Source organism: Drosophila serrata, unplaced genomic scaffold (genome assembly GCF_035046125.1).
Source record: "Drosophila serrata isolate PLE 108 unplaced genomic scaffold, ASM3504612v1 contig_382, whole genome shotgun sequence".
Taxonomy (NCBI): Eukaryota; Metazoa; Arthropoda; class Insecta; order Diptera; family Drosophilidae; genus Drosophila; species Drosophila serrata.
Window position 1 is genome coordinate 3,731,467 of NW_028257280.1, and position 22,644 is coordinate 3,754,110.

At 44.8% G+C, this 22,644-nt stretch overlaps 4 protein-coding genes and 1 long non-coding RNA gene across 9 annotated transcripts; 3 read left to right on the forward strand and 2 right to left on the reverse strand.

The window, feature by feature from the left end:
* The first annotated feature begins 249 nt into the window (after positions 1-249).
* LOC147642566 (uncharacterized) lies at positions 250-1,224 on the forward strand. The gene is made up of 2 exons (XR_015273367.1): positions 250-396; positions 641-1,224. It is a non-coding gene; the product is annotated as an uncharacterized LOC147642566 (long non-coding RNA).
* Positions 497-12,134, reverse strand: Kdm2 (Lysine demethylase 2). The gene is made up of 6 exons (XM_020955701.2): positions 11,984-12,134; positions 10,591-10,804; positions 5,788-5,948; positions 4,338-5,722; positions 3,497-4,278; positions 497-3,436 (listed from the first exon to the last, which is right to left on the reverse strand). The coding sequence occupies exons 2-6, from the start codon at positions 10,717-10,719 to the stop codon at positions 1,796-1,798; spliced, it is 4,098 nt and encodes a 1,365-aa protein (XP_020811360.2). The 5' UTR covers positions 10,720-10,804; positions 11,984-12,134; the 3' UTR covers positions 497-1,795.
* Positions 10,667-16,383, reverse strand: Mst85C. Of its 2 annotated transcripts, XM_086840486.1 has the most exons (4): positions 16,162-16,383; positions 13,513-13,711; positions 12,853-13,452; positions 10,667-10,804 (listed from the first exon to the last, which is right to left on the reverse strand). In XM_086840486.1, exons 2-3 carry the CDS (start codon positions 13,674-13,676, stop codon positions 12,873-12,875), a joined length of 744 nt encoding a protein of 247 aa, XP_086696612.1. In that variant the 5' UTR covers positions 13,677-13,711; positions 16,162-16,383; the 3' UTR covers positions 10,667-10,804; positions 12,853-12,872. The 2 variants fall into 2 exon arrangements, with proteins under 2 accessions (XP_086696612.1, XP_020811932.2); XM_020956273.2 differs by lacking the exons at positions 10,667-10,804; positions 16,162-16,383 and adding an exon at positions 13,874-13,983 and having other exon boundaries at positions 12,710-13,452.
* On the forward strand, positions 14,203-22,618 carry Nmdmc (NAD-dependent methylenetetrahydrofolate dehydrogenase). Of its 4 annotated transcripts, none has more exons than XM_020956271.2 (3): positions 14,203-14,437; positions 21,458-22,245; positions 22,308-22,618. In XM_020956271.2, exons 1-3 carry the CDS (start codon positions 14,424-14,426, stop codon positions 22,433-22,435), a joined length of 930 nt encoding a protein of 309 aa, XP_020811930.1. In that variant the 5' UTR covers positions 14,203-14,423; the 3' UTR covers positions 22,436-22,618. The 4 variants fall into 4 exon arrangements, with proteins under 4 accessions (XP_020811930.1, XP_020811931.1, XP_020811928.1 ...); XM_020956272.2 differs by lacking the exon at positions 14,203-14,437 and adding an exon at positions 15,327-15,665; XM_020956269.2 differs by lacking the exon at positions 14,203-14,437 and adding an exon at positions 16,162-16,329.
* Positions 16,328-20,615, forward strand: Rel (nuclear factor NF-kappa-B family member relish). Its single transcript, XM_020956267.2, has 2 exons — positions 16,328-18,348; positions 18,440-20,615. Exons 1-2 carry the CDS (start codon positions 17,464-17,466, stop codon positions 20,462-20,464), a joined length of 2,910 nt encoding a protein of 969 aa, XP_020811926.2. The 5' UTR covers positions 16,328-17,463; the 3' UTR covers positions 20,465-20,615.
* Positions 22,619-22,644: the final 26 nt, after the last annotated feature.

Sequence of the window (22,644 nt, forward strand, 5' to 3'; positions counted from 1 at the left end):
AATTTCGTTTCTTTTGTTGTTGTAAATTGTTGTAGCCAAAAAGCAACCTTCAATTTGGTCATCTCTAGTACAAAATTGTCAATTTCTGGATTTAAAGTACCAGGCGAACAGAAGGCAGTAGATGGAGGATTTACTCTAGTGCAAACTTTCATTTTCACTCAATGCCAATATTTTCACTCATTGTTTCCACTCATCCTAAAGATCGACTCATTATTGAGACAAAATAGCTATTTTTAATGGAAAAATAGGTAAATTCTATCGATGGTTATCGATATCACGAAGTAACCACCACTAATAAGAAGCAACATTTTGTAAATATAAAATTTTTGCTACAAAAAACATTTTGGAACGTGCCCCACCATGTCGGACGCCCACTTGGATGCGCCGCCATTGTTGGTAAGCAATACCATGTATTGATTCCATCAGATACGGATGGCGGTGGTCGCATCGGCGGAGGAGGCGATGAACCGGATTACAATTTCGCAAAATACTAGAATTGTTCTTGAAACATTATACTATATTTTGCAATGTTGTAATTATGTAAAACATTAATATATATTTATGCATTTACTTGCATAATTCTTACACACTCTCAATTATATATATAGATTTTAGCCACGTTATCACTATTTTTTAACAGCTACTGGAGCGGAGGATGTAGGATGGGATGGGTTCGGCTGACTTAACGACTGTATGTGCGGTATTAGCGCTCCGGCAGTGCGAGTCGGAACTGTATGGCGAAAGTGCTGCAAGGTTGCTAATTTAAATTGCATCGAGATTAAGGCCAAATTTGTGTCAATTTTTAAAGGATTGCCAAGGCTCTTATCGTTCCGAAACGCACTGCTCTTCTGTCTGTGATACTTGGATGCTGTGCTGCGAGCTGAATCTACTTAAGCTGGATGTGGTTGGGTTGTGTGCACCTAGTGCGGCTCTCCCTCCAACTCTGCCAGCTTACTTACATATATGACACTGATTAAATGTAGCTACTATCGTCGCGGGAATGCTAATCTTAATCACTACGCTAGATCCGAGAGTTTAGGGTATGGGCGTTACCTCGAAAAAAACGGTGCTACTACTACCATCTGTGTACCTTCGGAAAAACCGAAGCTCAGCCCTTTGCACTGCCTCGATACGAGTGGAGGATTTGGTAAGAAAGAACTGAATGTATAATGTGAAGTGTATAATTGTAGAAATACTAATAAAAATTGCATTTGAAACCACTAACAATATTATTTGCACTTTTGAAGATGTCCTTTCTTGTAAAAGGGAAATTTTAATCTTACAAAAATATGAAGCATCACATTTTATGCAATTAGGATTGATTGGAATACACTATAGCGCACAATCACAATAAAAATATTTAGAATGGCCATTGATCAAAAATTTGAAACCAGTATGCAGTTCAATGCAATACCATGAGCGGTGCCGCCAAGCACCACTCGTCATTGGTCGGCAATTTATAAAAAAAAAGCGGACAAACATACTGAAGCGGACATCCAATCCAGCAGCTAATATATGGTGGAACTATACAAGGTGCTAGCATCAGGCTTTTTAAGGACAATAATTCTCTCCACAGCTGTTCTCGCGATGAGATCACCTTATATAGTTGCACCATGAGCTAAGCATTTAGGAACAACCTCTAGCAATGCAATGGGCTCGACGACGCTCTTTGGCTTGCAATCGGGCGTGGAATCGTGGGTCTTAGATTCGAGGATTGGGTCTTAAAAAGAATTATCCTGTCCTAATGCGTAACATTAACTTTAAAAGGGCCTACCCGCCCTCGTCTGCCAGTTGCTCAGTCGTGGTGCCAGCTCCTGGCCATTGTCGTTGAGGTGCGGCGCCTGCGCTCCACCAACTTGATATCCCTGACGCAAAGATCGTGCTTGGAGTTGCTTGCGAAACGGATAACCGACTGGGTGCTCACTTGAGGCACGTGGCGTAGGTCCAGCCATATGAGACCCTCGCACTTGGCCAAATGCTCCAAGGCGTTCTCCGACACCAGCCGGCAGGCGCTTAGATTGAGTTCTGTGAGTCGCGCAATGGCCGTGGTTGAGGTGCCAATTTGTGCCACGCCTGCGTCCGTGATCCGCTGGCAAGAGGACAGATCCAAATGTCGCAAGTGTGGCAAGCTCTGGGTGATGTAGCGCACAGCAACATCGGATATATCGGTTCCCGCTAGCTTTAGCACCTTGAGATCCCTTAGCCGGGTCTTCGAGTCGCTCAGTCCCGGTCGCGAATCTTTGGGTGGCGAGAGAATGTCTCTTACGGCGGCGTCATTCAATCCCCTCACGAAACTCAGATCCAACGTCTGTAGCGGCGGACAGAGGCAGGTGTGCAACGCCAACACCGCCTGGATGGGGCAGTTCTGCAACGAGAGATTCTTAAGCGCAGGCAAGCGAGCTACCAGCCAGGCCAGTTGTCGCTTGGCAATCTGCGTCCAGTCCAAGATCAAGTGCTCTGGCTGGCGACGAACAATAGCGGTCAGGAGTGACGCAGACATCTTGTGCTCCGAACAGTTCATATTTTTCCACAAATCGGGATCGACGGCGGCGTTGGACCACACCTTGCACACCGAGCAGCATGTGACGAGCGTTTCCTGTGGCAGGTAGCGGAAGATGATCTTCAACACGGTAGGATCCAGTGCCAGATTCTGGCCAGAGCTGTGATGCTGATTTCCTAGGCCGTTGTTCGAGCCGCTGAATCCTCCGTTATTAGTGGCGCGCTCTCCATTGCCACTGGAGTTGGCTCCGCCTTGGTTGCCTCCATTGCTCATTCCATTAGTACCGGATGCACCGCCAGATCCTCCGCCGTTGCCACTGGCTGAAGCAGAGCCGGACCCTCCTCCTGCTGGTCGCACGACGTACTGTGGCTTTTTAAGCACGCGAGTCGACGAGTTCAACATCTGCTGGGCTAGCTGTGAGCGTATCGAGTTTTTCTTCCGCGAACCACCGCCGCCTCCGCTGCTGCCACTCCACTGATTGTTGGTTGCATTAGCATTGGCAGCTCCACCAGCGCCTCCTCCATCTACCGAGGAGTTGCATGGGGCATCGTTGCTCTCGTGCATACTACTGCTCACGCTTGTGCCATCGTCGCTCTTGCGCCGCTTTCCTCCTGTGGACTCGCCGCCGCCTACGGCATTCGGTGAGATTCCCGGCGATGGAGTGTCACAGCTGTTATTGCGCTCCGTTTTCACCTCCAGCTGATGGTGGCGCTTCAATCCGTGCTTCCAGTGCGTCATATGACCGCCGGCTGCTGTCCCCGCTGACTCCATTTCTGACTCACTGGTAAAGACAAAGTCATTGTACTGGCCCACCGGAGGCGGTAGCAAAGGCGTTCCCTCCTGGTGACCGCCTTCACCGCCTGCTCCACCGGGACCATGAGAAATAGAGACACGGCGGACCTCAGAAGACTTTTGACGGGCGCGGAAATGACGAGGCTGTCGGGGACAAAAAAAGATTAGTTATTGTTGTTTTGGAAATCCGATGTTGGTGGCTACCTTATAGTCGTAATTCTTTCCGGAACGACAGCAACTGGGGCACTCCCAGCTATTGGGCAGGTCCTCGTTCACAATACCCTTGGCATCCGCCGCGTCCTCAGTGCCGTCTAGCTGAGACAAGGCACAATCTGGATGCGCGATCTCGTAGCAAACGGAGCACTCCATCAGTGCCGATGGTCCATCGATGGTGGCCAGCTGTTTGGTCTGCGGCGACACAGGCGTTTGTCGCCAACCATCCAGATGGCAGTAAACGCACTGTGCCGTGACCGGCAGCATTGGCGACAGACACTGGCGCATCATACACGTCTGCTTGGCCCGCCCCGGGCCACCGAACTTGACCATGTCCATGCAAAAGGGACAGGTGCCGCAATCGGAGCGCTGGCAGGCGGCGCAGTTCTTACAGCGCGTCCGACGCCTGCGGGGTTGGCCGGTGCCGGTTAGATTGGGTGATAGCTTGGCCCCACCCTCTCCTGGGGATGGGCAGTTATCCAGGCTGGCTGTCCCTCCACCATCACTGAAGCTGGAGCAGGTGGCAATCACACTGATGGCTCCGCTGCCTGTACCTGCTGCAGGTGCCACTCCTCCTCCGTTTGTGGGACTATGGCTGCTTCCCACAATAGCAGAGCCGCCGCCTAATCCTGGAACATTCCCACCGGATCCACCACTGCTGCCACCAATATTATTGCTACTGCTACTGGCTGCAGCGGCCACAGCATTGGCCAGATGCATCTTTTTGGGCGGGCGATACTTAAGCGTATCCGTAGGCAGGACAAAGGTGGCCTCTGTAAGATAAAATAATGTTAAGTTTTGCACCCAAATGGGACTATATCTTAAAACCCACCTGGCTGTGACCCATTGCCTGCGACAGCTGCTGACGCAGTGCCGTTTTCCAGCTGCTGCTCTTTCTTCATCACTCCATTGCTGTACTCAATGCCAGCACCCATGCCGATGACCGATCCTGCTCCCGTCGACTGCGATGCATCAGACTCGGCCTCCCTGGCCCTGCCAGCCTCCAGCTGCTGCTGCTCGCGTATCACCTCGGCATTCTTGCGCGCGATCTCCTGCTTGATCTCTTGCTTGACACGAGTGCGGTCATACAGCAGAAAGGGCGGATGCGAGCCGGAAGGGGCTTTTAGCACGGAGATGCCTGTGATGGCGAGATCTTGCTGATCCTTGCAGTGCCGCTCCACCAGCGATCGAACATCCTTGATCAGTGCCACGGGATCCAGGACCAAGCTGGGCACATTTTTCTTTTGCGGCGGCAAGTCGTACAGATACATTACGATTTCCTTAAGCCCAAAGAGCTCGTGATGCGTAAGGTGGGTGTGCGGACGAGCTGCCATTTCCTCCTCGTTAATCGAAGGCTCCCCGGTAAGGTGTGAGTGTCCCAGAAGCGTATGAACGTAGCGAGCGAGGACGTACCAGAGCATCTCTGTGAAGAAGGGGTAGCGGAACTTTTGTGGCACCTTCGTACTATCCTCCACACTGGCCGTTTTCAGTTGCTTAACAATCCCAAACGAGTGCAGGAAATTCCCGCCAAAGACGAGCGACTGGGTGGGGGTATAGACTGCATGAATCCATCCGGTGGGTATGAAGAAGGTATTCCCGGCGGTGAGATATACACGAGCACACTTCTCCACGGTGTCGCCGAAAAAGACATCCGCCTGTTTGCCAGATAGAACCCACTTTTCGTACAGTTGCAGGTTGCGATCCGTGGGCGGTATCAGCCAAAAAACCTTGCTGCCACGCAGAATATGATACCACACCGAAGTGCCGCCAAAGTCGATGTGGAAGTCCGTGTAGCAGTTCTGCACCGACATCAGGCAATACTTCTGCACCTTGGGGTACATCATGCCGCCCAGCAGGTTGGTGCCCTCCCGCTGGGCGTCCTTCAGCTGCTTTGGCCATACCACGTCCACCCAGTCGATCTGGCGCACGATCTCTGGGCTCTGGACGAACCTATCCAGCCGTGTGTGCGAGAACTCCAACGAGATCACATTGAGCAGCCGATCCTTCTGCGGACTGTCGTAGTACTGCTGCCACTCCTTCATCGTCATCTGCAGGTTTTTCTGCGTATTGACGTCCATCACATCCAGTAGTCGCCGGGAGCCTACACACAGCCGCACATCGTTCACTGTGAACTCGTTCGGATCAGGCATCCGCAAGCCCAGTCCGGCCTTGTCCCGGAACAGCAGAGGTATGTTGAAGCCGTGCTGCTGCAGGAATCTGAATCAGGAAACTTCGACAATTAGGAAGCTGTAGTTATACCAAATAAACTGCCAGATACTTACGCCACGGTGAGATCGCTGCCCCGCATCTCCCGCACCATTCCAGCCTGTGCGAATTTCGAGGACTCCAGCTTCTCGGCGACGCTAAAGCCCCGCGTTCCCTCACCGTCATCATCACCCAGCGACCATTCATCTAGGTAAAGCTTGCGTTGCTTCCGCTCTCGCTGCAAAAAGAGATAAGAAGTAAAGGGTTGTTGAAAAATATAGAAATATTAATTTATTTATTTTTTTAAATTATATTTTAATATGGTGAAATTTGTTTGATTTTATCCATTTTTTTATATTATCAATGTTAGTATAAATGTTTTGAAACACTTGCTGTTATTTTAAATTTTACATCTTACGTCAGATAAGCATTCTACACGTTTACAGATACATTGTTACATTCCATTGATACATTCCAGTTTTTATACGCATGCAAGAGTGTCACAAATTGACCATTTGGGTAACTTATGCAGCAAGTAGTTTGACTGGGGTTGTTGAAAATATATTTAGATATTTTAAAATTATATTTTATATTATTATTATTATTATTGAGCTCATGGATTTCAGAGAGGAAAGATAGCTAAACTGACAGCACTGAGTCGGATACGAAGAGCGGAAAGAGCAGCAGTGAGCAAACTGATGAATGCCTAAAAATACACCGCTACCATAGAGGGCGCTGCCTGTGCCTCTGCCAGCAGCGCTGTGATTCACATGCTTCTCTCTTCACCACAGTCATTAAGTGACTCTCCCGCTCTAGTCTTCACTTTCTCTCATCGCTTATGGAACGCTCTCTCGGCTTTGTCATTTCGTTTTCATTTGCTTGTGTTAGAGATGGAACACTTTTTTAAAATAGAATGCAGTGATTTTCTTTCTGTAGTAAATAATATAGTATTTACAAAAAAAATAAAAAAAATTCAAAACCTTTCTTAAGTTATATATACAAAATATAGATTTTTCGATATATATAATTTAACCATTATCCATATTTACGCCATGTGTAATATTAAAAAGATGTGTTAGCTGTTTAGAACTCAGCTCCCATTCTAACCAAAGACACTGAGCTTAATAATTTACTATCAATCCCGATTGATTGATTAAACACCTGGTAGGCTGAAATCGGTAAAATCTGGTGCCACTAGAAGCTCATTATCGCTTAAAACAGGGAGAGAGACAGAGAGAGTTTAAAGATTAGGAGTCAAACAAACTAAAGAGAGCCACTTAGCGAGAGAGCGAGCAAACAGAAATCTATTTAGGCAACATGCTACTAAGATCACTTATTTTACTTTACTAATTTTATTCGCGCCGCTTGTGCGTTCGCTTTGAATGCTAAATAAAAAATTACGTCAAAGTATTGTGTATATTTGATATATTTCCCAAAACAATATTCGGGCAATGCATAATACTTAGGCATTTAGACTCGATATTTGTATTGGCTTTGATATTTAAAAATTTCCCTGACTCTAAGAACCGTTGATGATAAGTTGGGACCGAAAATCTTTTTGTTTCCTCATCTGATTTGAATTTCATGGTTTCCAGCAGTTTCCGCGGCTTTTATAACTTGGCAACAATAATGTCGTTTCAGCCATTTCCTTGAAAGGTCTAAAATTTCAAAGTTTCAGGAGAGTTTCTTTGATTTGGATGGAGAGTTTTTATAGAACTAGCTTGACTATATCAGCTTGACTTTTATATCTATACAAATTTACTGTTTACAGGATTATTGCAATTAATAAACTATCTTAGCCAACAAGTGTTTACGTCCGAAATGCTTAAGTCTTTTTCCTACTTCAAAATCTAACTCCAGAATTGTCAAATAGATAACCCAGTCCAAATATTAATAATAATAATAATTAATAGAATTTCCAAATATTCTAAAAACCAAATCAACCAAGATTAAGGTGATTTAATTGCAAATAGCTGCAATCAAATTAAAATATTTGAATTAATTTTCTGTTGAAGCTTTTTGGTATTTCATGAAAATATTTAAAAAAAATCACTAGAAATACTTCTAAAACATCAACAAAAAATGTTGAGGCTTATTTTAACTAAAAGTTGACAACACCGGTTCGCAAGGGGCAACGGGAATCAAGCTGTCCACCACAGGCGGCTCCCCTCTTTCTCTTTCTGCTTATATCGCCATCTCCCTTTAGTGCGCATGCACTTTGCATATGAAGGACCGTTTTGTTTTCGCTATTTTTTTTATTTTTGTGCCTTATGCATTGGTGGTAGTGCATTGCGCCGGCAGAGAAGCGAATCTGAGAGCTTGAGATGGCAAACTGAGAGATTGCCAGATTGAGAGAGACTGTTGCGCCAAGGAGGTGGGGGGCTAGCAGACAACAAATACGGTGCATTATTATGTCTCCTGCTTTGAGTTTATTTTGGACGCTGCCTGCCAGTGGTGGCGCAAATTGGGGAGGGTGGAGAGGTGGCCGACGGCAATGCAACGAAAAATCTATAAACATGGATGCGCGGCCTGCCCTCGTTTGTGCTTGTGTTGGTTGGCTTGCCTGTATCCCCCATATCCGTATCCGTATCCGTATCTGTATCTGTATCTGCATCTGCATCTGTGCGAGTGTGCGTGCTGCCATATCCTTTTTAAGCGGCTTGCCCCACAGAAATGTTGAAACTTGTTTGGCATGTTCTAAACCGATTTTTTTTACCGACTTTTCATTGTGGCCACGCTGCCTGTTGTTGTAGTTGGCTGGAAAGCTTGTTTTGGTGTCTCGTCGATTAACAATCGCAGGTAGAAGTAGATGACGATGAAGCAGAGAGAGAGAGGAATCAACAAGCCTAAACCGCATACAGTTGTCCTCCGCTTTTTGGAATTTTACTTTAATTTAAAAATAACTAAAGGGCTACTTTAGCTTTAGGAAACTTCAATTAATTTAGTTCTTAAATCCCACCAATAAACTCTTTACTGGCTTAAACTTAATGATTTCGTCTTATAGAGGTTTGCCTGTAAAAAATTGCGTGTAAAACAGAAGAAACCAAAAATCCAAATCCAGTCAAGTGGTTTCATATTGTTGTTAGTTTGCGGTGGTGGCGTCACCTTCGCCCCACCACCCCCCCTCTAACCCAATTCAACGTCAATTGGCCACCTGGGCCACCTAATGTATTCTATTTAAGGTGCTAATTGCAAAGACCCTTATCTACCATGTGCTCGGTGCTACTGCCTTGCTTCTCCCACCGGCTTCACCAGTAATCTTTGAGCCGTGTTGGGTTAGTCATCGTAATAAGAGTCTCCATTCCACTCGCTATTCCACTATTCCATACATTTTTAATGGGCCCTCGCTCTTTAGCGCTCTTCTTTCCCCTTCTCAAATATGCATAGATAAACTGAAAGATATGTTTGTTTTTAAGACTGACTAATAAATACTCTCCTCTGTGATTTATCGGACATGACTCCTCCACTAAGTGGCAAGATTCTGAATTAAATTATAATACACTGAGGGGCATTAAAAGAAAAGGAAGCAAGGTCAGCAAGTTTGAATGCTAATGATGATGATAGATTATTTTTACATAAATATACCCTGCACTTACAGGGTATTAGATTCTCATAACAAGAGGAAGGAAAACAGGATTCCGGCGACAAGTGCCAGGCGGGAATTCGTCGTCATTACCGTCTTCCAATTATCATTAAGCGAACGCAGCGCAAACGGAACGGAAAGCAACGAGCGCCAACAGCTGCTGATCCAATTTTCGGTGCTAATCAAATGCGCAGCCAACAAAAATGTGAACGTGAACTTTGCGAGTTGGCCAAAGATATGAGAAATCAGTGAGGCAGCAGCGACCGACCAGCCGACAAACCCCCCTCCGCCTACGCCCACCTCGTGTAGCAGTGGCAACGTCAGCATACTCTCATTTTCTCGCTCTTCCTCTCTTCGTATGTAAATATATGTTGGGCAACAACAACGGCAACACAATGCCCTGTTATCTACGACGATACGGAATAGAAACCGAAGCAGCAACACACCACAGCAGCACACGCACACACACATAACCCGCGCACACACACCAATGGCAAATTGAAAACGAAATGCGAGGCAGCCGACAACAACAATGGCAATAACAACGGCGGCGAGAAGAAGAGAATAACAAACAGCCAAGCGAATATGGCAAATAAAGCTCATTGCTTTCGGTCATGCGGCCCCCAGTTGAGCTTCAATGCTCAACTGGCGCAAAGTAGGAGGCGGAAGAGCCAGGGGGACAGAGCGGAGGCGACGGTGGGGCATGCATTTATTATTTCCACCGATTAACGATGAGTTTACGTTTGCTTCCACAAGCGTTTACTATTATCTTGCCGCTCTCTTACCTAAAGATTCATCAACAAATAGGCTCGGCCAACTTATCAATCATGGCGACAGGTGAACTCCCTATAGACGCCGGTTTATCGGTTACGGAATATGTAATACTCATCACTATTTAAATGCAAGTAATATAGACCTCTTCAAGTACAACAATTTAGTAAGAAATTAAAACTTTAAACCCTAAGATCGAAGTCGAGCTGTAAAAACTACCCTTATAACAACTAAGGCAAAATGTGCACGCAATGGAAATCGAAAATAGTCCCCGTGTACATGTACGTTTAATTTTTGTAATCACAATCTCTTGTTACAATCGAATTGTATTATTTCCCATGGAATAGGCAATCAATTTAGGCATAATCACTTAATTTCTTGAGATTTAGTTACACACTTTGAAAAGTAAGCCGAAGGCAAGCTTCACTGTAGCTGCAGAGGGGGCTTTATCGGTTATTGATAGTGTACAAGCGAGGGAGGGGAAATGGATAATTGACTGAGCGAGGAGTAAGGGGTTAGTACTCACCAGTTGACGCCGTTGCACGCCTTTTGCATTTGGACTGGGATTGCCATTGCCGCTGCTGTTGCTGCCGCTATTATTGTTGTTGTTGTTGCTCTTGGCAGGCGACGACCCCGTTTCAACGGCGGTGGACATCGCTGCCTCTGAATGTTTGTGTGCGATTCTCTTTTTCTCTGTTCGGTTCCACTCGACGGAATCGCTCTATCGGCCAGGCTCCAAGCTGCAAATCACAAAATCACGCGTTTAGGTCGGTTTCCATGCAGAATTCATTGCATTCGCGGCACAAGCAGAAACAGAAACAACTAATTACGCTTATTACTTCACACAAATTGAACGGCCAGGCACAAACACACGCACAAACACACTCCCACGACGCGACTGCGGAGGTAAGTAAAACATCGATGAAAACATCGATGCATCGATGTTTTTCGAATTTTCTAAGTCATCGATGTTTCTTTCCACCAACAATAAATTTTAAAATTTAAATAATTCGGAAAATGAGCTGTCGTGCGTCGGCGATATTTGAAACTATACTGCCTGCTTTTACTTATTGCATGCATTCAGATGTTTTTTGCGATACTTTTAATATAGGGAAGTATCGATAAAAGTCTTTGCACAGAACACGAGGCGAGCAGAATGAGCGAGAGCGAGAAAGAGAGCAGGGCGAGGTGAGTACTACTCAGCTGCTCTCTGTCTCTCAACGTGATGTTTTGCCACTCAACATCCAACAAAATGACAAAAAAAAAAAAAGGGGGAAAGAAGAAAAACGCCGAGGATGAACGCTCCACGTATATTTCGCCACTTTCCCATGAACTTGTAAAAAGCATTCTAAATTTGCACTTTGACGATTTTGCTCGAGTATCTAGTTTTTGTCAGATTTTCACTCGTGGTGGAAATTCTGCTCCGCCTCGCTTTTGTTCTCTGAATGACAATTTTTTTCGCGTTGCGCCATGTAGTAAATTTTAATTATAATTAATGCGTATGCACACTGGCCGAACACACACTCACACTCATTAGAATTACGAAATTAACATTTAATTTCGTGGCTTCCGTTCGCCAACCAAAAATCACTTTTAAACGATGCGATTTTTCTCCGTACGCGAGTTGGAAAAATCCGGCGAATCCCGCAGCGTTGTTATTTTTAAGAGTTGTAGGGTCACTGTTGTCAGTTTAGCTTACTTAGGCTATATCTGGCTTATTTGAAAATGGAAAAGCTTATAAATTTCCAACTAGCTTATTGCCACTTGCTGATTGGTTTTTGTCGTTTTATTTGTACATTTTTGGGGTACTTGCGCGGACAACGGTAAAAATTTGAGAACAGGAGAGCAACAAATCAACTTAATTTGTATCCCAAACATACAAAGACAGCTGCACCCGGGAATCTTTCGGATAGTACTACCTGGTCGAAATCGAGGGCCAAGAGTCACGTCACGCAGCGAAACAAACACCAAATTCGGAGCGAGGTATCTAACAGACCGAACCGAAACTGCACGCGTTCGAAGTGTGTTTATATCTGTATCTGCGCTGTTCAAAGTAGTTGGTGGGGTTCTGTTGGCTCTTTATCAGTGTTGCCGGTTTAGCATACTTCAGGCTGTAACTAGCCTATTTGACAATGAAAAATTTTATGAAATTTAAACTAGCTCAAAGCCTTTAAAATAGCTTATTTTAATAATTATCTAGCATATTCGATTATATATTATACAGATAAATATAGGGCTTTCTGTTTTAATAATTACATTTTTGATGTTTTGGAGTTGAAAACAATGTGTGGACGAGACTACCTACAATTTTTGTATCATGGCTTGGCTGTTTTTTGGCTAGATCTAGCCTTTTCCTAGATGTTAAAAATAACTGGTGCCGTGTTGACATCTGGTCACACTGTTTGCGCAGAGTTATTCGTTAAAAGTAAATAAATATAAAACTTCATCAAACCAGTCAACTTTTGATGAAGGTACTCAATTGTGACACCAACAAAATGGTTGCTGCAAATTAAAAAAATTAATCCAGAGTATCCGCTGATATACAAAATTAAGCAATTAAAAGGAAGATAATGGGATCATCGCATAATTTCTTTAAATCCTTTAAATTCAGTTGACAGAACACACTTCACGAAACAAGGTGCGGATTGGATGACATACATCTATCTATTTTCAATATTAATACAAAATAAGGTAAAGAGCATTGAGTATTCCATTGTATGCTATCAACTTGCTCTTTCGGATATAATATACGGACATAAAAATCTACATGGTTTACGCGCTAACTTACGTTGCTTATGACTATTGCTGCTACAGGTCTTCGTCCATGTGCTCATCAGACTTGTTTAGGTTCACGCTGCACGTGTTGTTGTTCTCAAAGAACTCTAGATCGTCGTCGTAGTCGTCGAGCTCCTGCTGGTTGGGATTGACCATCGATACCGCCGCTGGCAGCTGTTGATTCTGTGGCACCGTCGGAATCTTGGCCATCTCTGGCAGCGGCAACTGCAGGGGCGATGGCTGCCAGGGCACCAAGGCGGTGCAGGGACGTGGTACGGTCTTAATCAGCCATTCCGGTGGGATGACTGGCGGTCCGGTGGCTCCGGGCCCTGTTCCCGGCTTGAGGCCGTCACAGATCACAATGCGATTCGCGTTGCGCAGCTTCTGCTCCAATTCCATGGCCGCCATTTGGTAGGCGGGGTTCGGGTGATGTGTTTTTCCTGTGCTCGTGGACGGAATATCATCCGTGGCAAGTCCACCGGTAACGGCGGCTACGCTGTTGTTATTGGTGCTTCCCACCACCGAAGCCGTCGCACTCTTCGGATCTCCAGAGATCTGTAGGCCACTGAAATGCTGGGTGATGCGTTCCTCTGTAATCAGCATTTTAGGAGGGCTATACGGTGACGGGATTAGTTACTAGGATTGAAGGGATTCAAGGAATCTATGGCCTTACAGAACGGCTGTTGCCTGTTGCTCCGACTTTCTTTTGTGCTGCCACTTCCCGCACTCGTTCTCCGCAAGAGTCGGATTCCCATAGCCGTGCTGTAAAAATCCGGCGAAATCCGCAGCGTCCTTGTTTTTGGGAATATATTTTTTCCTTGCACCGTTCAACCTCATACTTATGCAGTGTAACCAGTTTAGTCTTAATTCAGCTAAAGATAAAGGTGCGAGTGAGACTCTGGCTATTTTACGACTAGATTTAGACTTTTTTCAAGATGTGAAAAGTAACTGGCTAGAAATATAATTTTACACCATAAAAATATTAAATAAAACTAAAAAAAAGGTTGTAATTCCTTTTTAAGCATGGTACAAACAAAGATAAATCCGCTTGACGAATGTAGGTAGCAAAATAGCTATATATTTAGCTAGATACTGTGACCACTGTGACGAAAGAAATTGAAGAAATTACGTGAAAATAGTCGCATTAACAGCAGAAACCAGTTGTTTTTTGTAGACAAACTTTTTATTTTAATAAAAAAAAAAAAAAAAAAAAGCTAAAGTGACAGCCTTTGTTCCAGTGAACATCAGGGCCTTATATTTGTTTTCTTTGGTGTGGCCGGCCAATGCTTTTTGTTTTTAGTATTTTTCAGTATTTAAGTTGCACTAAACAGTGCTGGAAACCTTTTTAAAATGTGCTAACTTCGAAACTCACTAAAAAACACCAAAATAGAATGCATAAAAAGCGCAGCAGCCCGCCGCTTTTAAATATTAAAACGCATCAAGTGACCGTGCTAAGTGCTTTAAAACCTTAAATTCAAAAATTATAAATTATAAACGTACAGTGCCGTACAGTAGTGAAAAAAGTAATAATATACTACAGCTTTTCAACAATTTAAGTGACAGAAAAAATATATTTCCATAAAAATGCGATTCACAAGGTGAGTTTATTTCTCATCTCCTTTATTTTATCAATATGTTTGTAACATTTAAATAGGTAATAGTTTAAGCCATGAACTTGGAGAACATCCATATATAGAGGTAGTAAATACAAATACAAATAATACAGTTTTAGGTTCTTTAAATGATATTTAAACATATTAAAGAACCGTTCTTAAGTTATAAATTTTAATGATTTAATTATGTGAATATTGGGTGATTTAAAATATTAAGAGCTAGAAAAAACTTGTCATCAAACGTTTAACTCCTTAATATAAAGGAACTAAAGTAAAACGACAGTCATTGAAAACAATTTTATTGTATTCTCAAGTAAAATTCCATTTCACAAATATCGAACAGCGATGTGGGTTGAATCAACGCAGCCACTCGCACTTTTCTTGGCTTATCTGGGCAGCTCTTTTCGAAAATAACATGTTTTTCAACCCAAAACAGCATCGCGCAATCTTCGCCTGTGAATAACATTGTTAATGACGCCTGCATTGTTTTTCCTCAAGCTAAAAACAGAGACCACCAGTTACCAGGCGATCGTAGTGCATCGCTACTATAGCCTAAGCATGAGGTAATGAGCGAGGTGAGGTTATCCCGGGTCAGCATCAAAGGCCTTATCAGTGGGAGACATGGCCCCCTGGGGAGCAAATTAACGTCACTGTCGGGAAATCTCATGCCATCTTTTAATCTCTATCTCCGAGTGCTGTGCAGCAATCGGAAATCAGTAATCAGGCTTTCCGATTTCGTCATCCGTCGCATCGTAGAAAAACAATCTGCTGGAAAATAACTTGAAGAAAAGCGTGTTTGATTTTATTGATCAACAACAAAATTATTTGTAAAATACTTTTATTACAGAGCTTCGCAAACATAACCAAAGCTTATTTAAACTGTGGAATTTAGGAGTCTCGCACCAGCAAACCCAGTAATGATCTATTATAAGTTGCTTGTGGCGCTACTTTTAAAAGTACCTGTACCAGAGCTTTCCACACGAAATAGCTACAACTTTTAAGTCACACCCTCTCGCTCGCGCTTGAGCAAGAGCTTTATATCCAAAAAGAACGAAAAACGACATATCCGTGGGCTCGCCAACACGTGCGCCACAGTTCATTTTCGAGATCGGTCCTATATATACATATACTCAAACAGTCCACTTGTATCCAGCAATCAGTGCAGTTTACATTTTCCATAAAAGAAAAGTTCCAAAAAAACTCAAACAAAAAGGTACTAAACAAGTGAAGAAAAACTAAGAACTTACAAATTTTCCACTACAAATAGTTATTTGCCTTCTAAATTGACTTTCTACAAATCATGCTTCTAAATGATTAATTAGAAAAAAATCTAAGCCTAAGCTGAATACAAATTTTATTTAATTGTCGGCTATTTTTACCAGACTGCAGCCTGAAAAGTCGGGACCTCCGATTTGTTTATGTTTTTCCTACTAATTTATTATCAAAATAAACAAAAATGATTGGCAGCTGATAACATTAAAAAAACGCTTACGCTCGCACACATCGAAAGGGAAACATACACATGGCAACAAGAGGAAGAGAACAACACTTAGGGGGTCAAGTTCTGAATTTATTTTTCCCCATTTTTGCTGATTCAGGCATATAAAAAGGGAAATAAACCGTGATTATATGCAATATAAACTACTTAGCAACAAGTGGTAAGGGTGTATGTCCGTGTGCCCAGAGGCAGGGAAATTTTAATAACTTACAAGAGTAGTAGTGTCTTGCTCCGTTTGTGTCAATTTCTCTCGCAACACAAAGTTATTTTTTCTGATGCAAAAATTTTCGTAGTGCACAAAGTTTTTTTTAAATATGTGGCGGCGCTCTCTGGAATCTCTAGTGTTTTCGATTTCACGAAGATACGTCGCTAAGGAGTGGTGCGTACATTAAATTTGTGAATGTAATACAAAAAGTGGAAGTAAACGAAAATCTCGAAGTAAAAAGAAACAACAGTGATACCCTCGTGACGCGTTTAGTTGTTTGAACAAAAACATCGCATGGCAATGTTTTCGAATTAAATTTATAATTAAATCTTTTGAAATTGTTAGAAGGCGCAGGATCGCCATGAAAAAAAATATTATGAATAAAAAAACTTTATTTTATTTATTATTACATACATCCGTTCCAACCTTACGGTTATATTAATAATTGAAATGGCTTAAAACGAACAAGAATTCAATTTAAAATAATTTTGAATACAGTTCCATTCAAAATTTAAATTAAATCATTTTAGGGGTTCAGTGAGGGAGCTAAATATATTATGAATGTGCGTAAGGCGAGCTTAAAATCGCTCACGCTAGCATCACCCATATTCTCGTAACAGCTGACGACGGAGTTGCCACGTAATCATAAGTTGACACGGGTGGCAGCTCTTTTTCCTCCAGCTTGCGCATGGTCGCTCACTGGACTTGTGTGTTGAATTCAAATATTTAAATTTATTAAGTGCGTCGTACTAGCCGTGGAAAGCTACACCTCGAGCTACGAAAGCTCCAAATGCGCGAACAGCTTAAACCTGTTATCAGCTCAACGATTATGGCGAGCGTTTTGAGTTGATATGGGAGCAGGGCTGGTTCGAACTTGCTCATTTTCGTTCCAGCAGTGAAGCATTCAAGTTCCGCGAAACGCTGCGTTCCCGAACCCACATATATAGTATATAAATACGTATATGTATTTGCCTCAGAACCGAACACTATGTATGTACATTGTATGTGATTTTGCTGTGTAAACAACACTCGCGAATCGCGAAAGCGAACCCGAATCCAGTGTTCCACGAACAACAAGTCTAAATAGTATATAGGCGAAGAAATAAAAAAATCACACGGCTGAAAAACCCGTGAGTCATCGCGACGTGGCCGCCAGATAATTTCCCAGTGCCGTCGAGACACCGGGGAAGTACCCAAAACGTTCACTCGTCGAGATCACTCCGCTCGTTTCGATCATTAGCGCTGCGCTCTCCGGACGCGGCGGTTGAGTTTCTACGACGCAATTTAAGGGAACAAATAAAAGGGAAGATGAATCAATACTACGACCTGGACAAGGGCAAGAATGTGCTGTTCTTGAACGATGCCAGCAGCACCAGTGGCTACAGCAGCGGCAACTCGCCCACATCCACGACCCAATCTTTGTCACCCGCTCACTCCCCAGCAACTATGGCGCTACAATCCGATTTCGCAAATCTCAACTTGCCAGCAGCAAATTCACCTCAGCAGCCGCAGAATTCACCATACCATCAGCTGTTAAATGGCGGCAGTGGCCTCCTGTTGGATGCAAACTCTTTGATAAATCCTGCTGGCATTGGTACGGCAACGAGTTTCGGCAACATGTACGATCATCCCTACTATGTGTCACCTGGAGGAGCACCCACAGCACAGCAACAATTCGGCTATCAACAGAATGGACTTCCAGCCGGCAGCAGCGACTCCAAACACGTGCCGCAGCTGCGAATTGTGGAGCAACCGGTGGAGAAGTTCCGATTTCGTTACAAGAGTGAGATGCACGGCACACATGGCTCCCTTAATGGCGCCAACTCGAAGAGGACACCGAAAACCTTCCCCGAAGTCACACTCTGCAACTACGACGGCCCAGCTGTCATTAGATGCAGCTTGTTCCAAACAAACTTGGACAGTCCTCACTCGCATCAGTTGGTCGTGCGCAAGGACGAAAGGGATGTGTGCGATCCGCACGATCTGCACGTGTCCAAGGATCGGGGCTATGTGGCGCAATTCATCAACATGGGCATCATACACACTGCCAAGAAGTATATATTCGACGAGCTGTTTAAGAAGAAGCAGGATCGCCTCGTCTTCCAGATGAACCGCAGGGAGCTGTCCACCAGGCAGCTGCAGGAGCTGCATCAGGAGACGGAGCGCGAGACCAAGGATATGAATTTGAACCAGGTGGGTGTCGGCTGAGTGAACTGACCCAGTATTGGTAGCCCCCTTTCTCAAAGTCCAATTAACTCACCCGCACTCCTTGCTTTTTTATTAGGTCCGCCTATGTTTTGAGGCCTTCAAGGTCGAAGACAATGGCTCATGGGTGCAACTGGCTCCTCCAGTATTCAGCAATCCGATCAACAACCGCAAGTCCGCACAAACTGGTGAGCTGCGCATCGTCAGGCTTAGCAAGCCCACTGGCGGCGTCATGGGCAACGACGAGCTGATCCTGTTGGTGGAGAAGGTTAGCAAGAAGAACGTAAAAGTGCGTTTCTTCGAGGAGGATGAGGATGGCGAGACCGTGTGGGAGGCTTTTGCAAAGTTCCGCGAGTCCGATGTGCATCATCAATATGCAATTGTGTGCCAGACGCCACCGTACAAAGACAAGGACGTGGATCGAGAGGTGAACGTGTCAATAGAGCTGATACGGCCCTCCGACGACGAGCGCTCCTATCCGCCGCTGCCCTTCCGCTACAAGCCACGCGATGCGATTGTGTCCCGGAAACGACGTCGCACCTGCTCCACGGCCACGACCAGCAGCTCTGGCAATTCCAGCACCAACAATTCCCTGGACCTGCCCAAGACTTTGGCTCTGGCAGCAGCGCCTGTGGGTGGCCAGCCAAATAACTTTTCTCTTCACGATCAGACCATTAGCCAGGAGTTCGGACGTGACCTGCACCTGATAAGCTTGGAAAAATGCGATTTGGTCAATACTGAGTCCTTCCGTAAGCTTATTGACACCAACTCTGACGAACTGTTGAAGATATGCCATGTGTCCATGGACATGGGCGAGCTGCAGGCGGATGGTCATGGACGTTCGGAGGCAGTGGGCAGGAATCTAACCAGGGATTATCTGAGTGAGATTTTTAAGATCTTCGATCAGGATCGTCGCACGCCGATGGAGGATTCGAAGCGACAAGTGGAGGATCTGTTCACGGATCATGCCCTCAAGAACGACAACAATGACACGCTGCTACACGAAGTGATAAGCCACAAGAAGGACAACCTGAAGTTGGCGATTAAGACGATACAGGTGTTAAACTACTTCCAGTTGAAGGAACTAGCCAACAATGCCTTGAACGCGGACGGAGACAGTGCTTTGCACGTGGCCTGTCAGCAGGATCGTGCGCATTACATCCGGCCCTTGATGGGCCTGGGCTGCAGTCCCAACCAACAGAATCACGCCGGGAACACCCCGCTGCATTTAGCCGTTAAGGAGGAGCGCATCAATTGCGTGGAAAGTTTCCTGAATGGAATGCCACCCGTGTCGTTGGACCTCTCACTGAAGAACGACGACGGGCTGACGCCTCTGCACATGGCTATTCGGCAGAACAAGTACGATGTGGCCAAGAAGCTGATTAGCCACGACACGAGCTCCATCAGTGTGGCCAACACAACGGACGGCAACAATGCCCTGCACATGGCTGTGCTGGAGCAGAGTATTGAGTTGCTCGTGCTCATCTTGGACGCCCAGAATCAGAACCTCACGGATATTCTGCAGGCGCGAAATGCCGCCGGCTATACGCCTTTGGAGTTGGCCAAGCACAAGGCCAACGAGCGAGTCGTCCAACTGCTAGAGAAGGTGTACCCAGAGAAGGCTGATATGGCCATGACCTGGATTCCGCGCAAGGTAAAGGAGGAGATCGACTCGTCCTCGGACGAGAGCAGTGAGGCCGGACAGCTGGAGATTAAATCGGAAGATATGGAGATCAAAACGGAGGACGAGGACTCTATGGAGCTGGACCTGAGCAGCCATAATCGAAGGGATCCGACACTGGCCGACAGCAAAATGGAATCGTCGCAGGCGAATAAGCTGCAGCTGCTCCTCCAAAACAAATCCATTTATGACCAGCTGAGCTCTCTTCTTAACGAACCCTTGGAACATGGACCGGAACCACATCTGCCCAAATGGAAGCTTCTGGCACGGGAACTTAAGATAATGGCCTTTATGTGGCTAAATGCCGAAGCCTTTCTCGATCACATCCTGGACAATGGCGCCAGCGTGGAGTTTGGAGAATTTACCCGCAAGCTGCAGACAATCGATTCCAAGGCCTATGCCCTGCTGGTTCGGAATTCGTAATATAGCCCATAGAGATTTCCCTCCAATCCGAACCATTGGAAGCCTTTTTTACACCGCACTCCTCAGCGAGAGAGTGCTTTATTATGTATTGAAAATGTTGATCAATAAAATACCTTTAAGTTTATAACTACTTATCAGTACATGAAGAAAAGCGAATTTTTGATAAGGGTTTTACTTGGAAGTATTTCGATTTTGACCCTGATGGTATTTTTAGTCTTCTCGGAATTACAATTTTAACCAATAATTAAAGGGTTTCAGGTTAAAAAAAAATAATTAAAACTATGAAATTGAAGGAAAAATTACACTTTGTATACGCTGAAGAAAGTATCTGTTACTAACTTATTTTTACAACACGTTTTTACATTAAAGTGAAATGAAAATACAACAGGTGCTTTATAAATTTTTCACACACAAGCTCATAAATAAATATTGAAAACTAAAGCTAAATAAATAATAATTTCGGCTGCACTTTAATGAAAGTGCAGTTCCTAAGACTTGAGTTATTCTGTGGTGATTCCCCCAAACTATAATTACACAGAAAAAAGTTTTTCTCCGTCGATAGTATAGATTATATGTACATACACATGTATGTACGCATAGGCATAACGCGGCGATTAAAAAGTATATTCTGAGAAGGGGGAATCACTCGCAACAATTTTGCAATAAACAAGGCAGTGTGAATCACCCGATATTCTCATACATACATGGGTGTGTGCGTTGGAGGAGGTGATGTGATCCGGGGAATTACTGCAGCGCAACCGCAGTGTGCAGATTGGCAGGACGGGGATGTACCCAGGGGCCTTATCTCTTTGGCGGCATTCTTTGGCATTTATGACCTTGCTTATGATTCTTTTTGCTCTACAAAATATACTTAATATGCCTAATATTATTTTAAAAATCTTAGTAAACTAGTCACTAGTCAAGGTATTTTGTATACATTCATAGTTTTCAATAAATTTAATTAAATTACAATCTGCATTTTCCCCCTTCCAGCAACATGGCGCAACTCATCGATGGCAAGAGCATTGCCCAGGATATCCGCAAACAGCTAACCCAGGAGCTTAAGGAGCTCCTGACCACCGGTTGTCCAGTACCGCATCTAACTGCGGTGATTGTGGGCGAAGATGAGGCCAGCAAGAAGTATGTGGCCAACAAGATGGTCGCCTGCCGAGAGGTGGGAATTTCCTGTGAAACCAAGAAACTGCCCGCCTCCACCACGCAGGAGGAACTGCTCGATGTGATTGCTAAGCTGAACAAGGATCCGCAGGTATCGGGAATCCTCGTGCAACTGCCAGTGCCGGATCACATCAATGAGCGCACCATTTGCAATGCCGTGCATGTGGACAAGGATGTGGATGGATTCAATGAGCAGAATATGGGACGCTTGGCTCTCGACATGGACTCTCTAGTCCCAGCCACGCCGCTGGGCGTAAAACGTCTGCTGGAGCATTTTAACATCGAGACTTTGGGACGCAATGCCGTCGTAGTGGGCCGCTCCAAGAACGTCAGTCTACCGATGGCCATCCTATTGAGCTCTGACGGGAGATATAACACCAAAGCGTTGGATGCCACGGTGACCATCTGCCACCGTCATACGCCGCCCAAGGAGTTGGCCCGCTACTGTCGCAACGCGGACATCATTGTAGTGGCCGTTGGCAAGGTCGGACTTATCACCAAGGACATGATCAAGCCTGGTGCCTGTGTCATCGATGTGGGGATCAATCGCATCAAGGACGAGAAGACCGGAACATTTAAGCTTGTCGGAGATGTGGATTTTGATGGTGAGAAAAAATAACCTAGCATAACAACACAACATATAAACCTTTCGCCTTTATGCTTGCAGAAGTGCGCCAAGTTGCCGGTCATATTACTCCGGTTCCCGGCGGTGTTGGGCCCATGACGGTGGCCATGCTTCTACACAATACTCTTAAAGCTAGCAAGAAACAGTTCAGCGACCGCAACTCCTGCTGAGATTAGTTCCCATAGTGCCACCGATGAGGAAGATCCAGCCTCTCGCCGGGCGAGAAATAGTATTTTTTGTATTTAATCCGCTAACCTAAAGTAGAGAGTAGAGTTACTGACCAACCGCTAACTTGACGATTGTGGCGCGCACATAATCTTGCATTTTTTGGTATATAAACACAGATAATGGAATCTTGCCTCGTTTGCGTTTTTTTTAT